The sequence below is a fragment of the Tupaia chinensis genome, unplaced genomic scaffold, assembly GCF_000334495.1.
Source record: "Tupaia chinensis unplaced genomic scaffold, TupChi_1.0 Scaffold148065_1, whole genome shotgun sequence".
Classification (NCBI taxonomy): domain Eukaryota; kingdom Metazoa; phylum Chordata; class Mammalia; order Scandentia; family Tupaiidae; genus Tupaia; species Tupaia belangeri.
In genome coordinates, this window is record NW_006207915.1 from 823948 (window position 1) to 827337 (window position 3390).

Below are 3390 nucleotides of genomic sequence, written 5' to 3' on the forward strand. Positions count from 1 at the left end.
CCTGCTGACTTTAAAAATATTGTATTTTCTTTTACTTTTTTAATCTGCCAGAGGACTCATGCACTCACTGGAGAGAAACAGAATCAGAGAGAGAGGGAGGGAGAACCAGAAAGCACCCCCGTGGGGCACGGTCCTGTCACAATTCCTTCTCTTCCATTTCTCCCTCCTTCCAGGATTTTGGTCAGGCATGCCCACATACCAGGTACGTTTTTCAAGTTGCCGGATCTGGGACTTGAACCATGCAGTCATGTGGGATCCAGCCCCTTTAACCACCAGGTCACAGGCTGGCCTGAGATTGCACTTTCTAAGAAAGTTAAAAGGATTAAGATTAGAATCATTGGGGCCAGCAGATGGCATAGTGGTTACATCACTGGATTCCCACATAGTTGACCACAGTCCAAGTTCCGGACTTGGCAGCTTAAAACTCAAGCCAGGTACATGTGCGTGCATGCCCAAAATCCCAAGAGGAGAATGGAGGAGAAGGGACTGCAGTGTGGCCATGGGGGTGATGTCTCACTTTCTGTCTCTCTGGCAAACACATATGCCCTATAGCAAAAATCTCTCTTAAAAAATGTAAAAAATAACAACAACAAATAAAATTAAATAAATAATTCTTTTTTAAAAAAGTAATTTTTTGAATATAAACAAGTCTATTCAGTCATATTCAGTCTCACTGTGTGTGTGTGTGTGTGTGTGCATTTAAATTTTGAGTCCTCTGTGGATCTTTTAAAATCTGAACAGACAGATACACACCCCCCTTCAAAACAAGGAAGGACGGACGGCTACCTGAACCAACAGCAATGGAGAGGAATTCCCCATCCGCGTGTGTTGTTTCTTTTCCAGGCTCAGAGAAGAGTGGAAGCAGAGGCTGGAAACAAAGCTGAGGCTGCGGGGCAATCCAGAGGAGGTTGAAAAGCGAGCAAATGTGGGCTGAGAGCTTCCTGCTTCCTGAGCAGAGCGTGCCACGCTCCACGGCCACTCTGCTGGAAGTCAGTGCAAACCCGCGGTCGCTGTGCTGTCCCTACCCACGCTACTGCCCCCCTCCTGTGGGGATTTACTTCCAGGTCCTTCCCAGCCCTCAGTGGGAGTTATCTGCCGCCGCCGCAGGCCTCAGCAGAGGGCCAGGTTAGGACCCAAATGCCTCCAAAGCTGAGAGACTTAATATCAAAGTCCCATGCAGCATGCTTATTTCCATACAAGTATCTTCTAATCTTAAGATGCGGGTAGTTTACATTCTCAGCACACTAGGAGAGACTCACACTAAACCCCACTCCGCAGGTGGTTCTGCTCCACCTTCTCAGCTAGGAAGCAGCTTTGTGTGCTCCTTTCTCTTTGTTCTTTTTAAGAAATGCACCTATCTGCAGCAGTAAAAGTACTGTGGATAGTCATTAAAATAAGGTTGAAACACCAGATTAATCTAACATTCTTTTTTCTTCACATGAATTTCATTGGCTTGTTCAAACACGTGCACAGTCAGATTAGGGTCACTTTAATAAACCTGGTCTTCTCGCAATCACTGTGTATGTGTGCTCTTCATTTCATAGATTTATTTTATTTATTATTTTTAAAAGAATTATTTAATTTTATTTATTTATTCATTTATCTTAATTTGACCAGAGAGAGACACACACACACAGAGAGAGAGAGAGAGAGAGGAAAAGTGAGAAAGCAAGCCACCAGGTCTGGGACTTGAACCGTGGTCAGCCACATGGGAGTGTCCAATGCCTCTGGCTTCATGCCATCTGCTGGACCCAATTTATTATTTTTTTGGAGAGATTTTTGCTATAGGATGCATGCACTCACTGGAGAGATAGAAAAAGACAGAGAGACAGCAAGAAATTACCCCCTGGGGCCCCTGGGGAGATGGCCACATTGCACTCCCCTCTCCATTCTCCGCGCGCGCCCACACACACACACACACACACACACACACGCACACCCAGTGTGAGTTTTAAGCCGGGTCCGAGACTTGAACTGCAGTCAACTATGTGGGAGTCCAGTGATATAACCATTACGCCATGCACTGGTCCCATCATGGCTTTATTTTAAATCTCCACATTTGCACTGGGTAGTTCTGTCGGCTCAGCCGAAACGTATCTGGGCACCCCAGCAGAGCATTTACCACCCAGCCCGACTCTTCCCGTTTCAGTCTTCACGTGGACTCCACCCTCCAGGCAGGGAAGACGCAGTTGGTGAACACAGATCCCACCTTCCCTGCTTGGCAGGAACAGCTCAGTCCGCTCTGGCCCAGCCCTGCAGCACGGTCTGCAGCATACGGGCCTGCAGGGCCAGGAGCCATACGGCTGACTTGGCAGAGACTTCAGGGAGGCTGGAAAACACACCAGCTGTGCGCTTGGGCACTTGAGAGTCTGAGAAGACAAAGGGCCGGGGAAGGGGATCAGAGAAGCGAGGCACGACAAGCGCCTCGTCCAGGGTTCGTCTGTCTCCCTTTCTCACTGTGCACACACACACAGTGTACCCACTATCGTGGATAAAATAGATGAACTGGGACCAGCAGGTGGTGTAGAGGTTACGGTGCTGTCTCCCACATGACTGTGGTTCAAGTCCCAGACCTGGCAGTTTGAGAATCACACTGGGAACATGCGCGTGCGTACCCAAAAGCCGAGAGGAGAGTGGAGTCAAAGGGGTTACAGCATAGCGATCCCACTGGCGGATGATCTGCCTCTCTCTCTCTCTCTGTCTCTCTGTGTCTTTCTCTGTTGGGCTCACATACACTCTAGCAAAAAGTAAAAAAAAAATAAAAAAATAAAAAATAAAAATCAGTCCTTCCCACTGATTCTGAAAAAGTCCGAGTCTCTCTGGTGGGCTCACATACACATAGCAAAAAGTAAAAAAAAATAAAAAAATAAAAAATAAAAATCAGTCCTTCCCACTGATTCTGAAAAAGTCCGAGTCTACTCAATTTTGCCTAGTTCAGGTCACATGCTCATTTTTCAAAAGTGAATTATTTTATTTAACTTTATTTATTTAAGTATTATAATTTGACCAGAGAGGGACAGAGTAAGAGAGAGAGGGGAAGTAAGAAAGCAAGCCGCCAGGTGTGGGACCCAAACTTTAGTAATCCATGAGGGAGTCCAGCGCCTTAACCACCCCGCTACCTGCCGGCCCCCACATGCTCATTCTTGAACCCATCACCATGCTGTTGAGAAAAATCTGAGACATGGTTAAAAAAAAAATCTTTAAAGAATTGGGCTGGCCGGGACCAGCAGATGGTGTAATGGCTACGTCACTGGACTCCCATGTAGGTCGTCGACCGCGGTTCAAGTCTGGTGCATGGGCATGGGTGCCCAAGATCCCGAGAGGAGAATGGAGGAGAGGGGATTGCAGCGTGGCCATCCCTCCTGGGGGGTGATTTCTTGCTTTCTGTCT

General features: G+C 47.3%; 2 protein-coding genes across 2 annotated transcripts in view; one reads left to right on the forward strand and one right to left on the reverse strand.

Moving 5' to 3' along the window:
• FAM240A (family with sequence similarity 240 member A) overlaps positions 1–1517 on the forward strand; it is a 4652-nt gene extending 3135 nt beyond the window's left edge. The window contains exon 2 of the mRNA XM_014584877.2: positions 844–1517. Within this exon, the coding sequence (XP_014440363.1) occupies positions 844–934 (91 nt within the window). The 3' untranslated portion in view covers positions 935–1517. The remainder of the gene's footprint in view (positions 1–843) is intronic.
• The window catches only part of LRRC2 (leucine rich repeat containing 2), a 68405-nt gene that overhangs the window by 56320 nt on the left and 8695 nt on the right, over positions 1–3390 (reverse strand). The window lies entirely within an intron of this gene.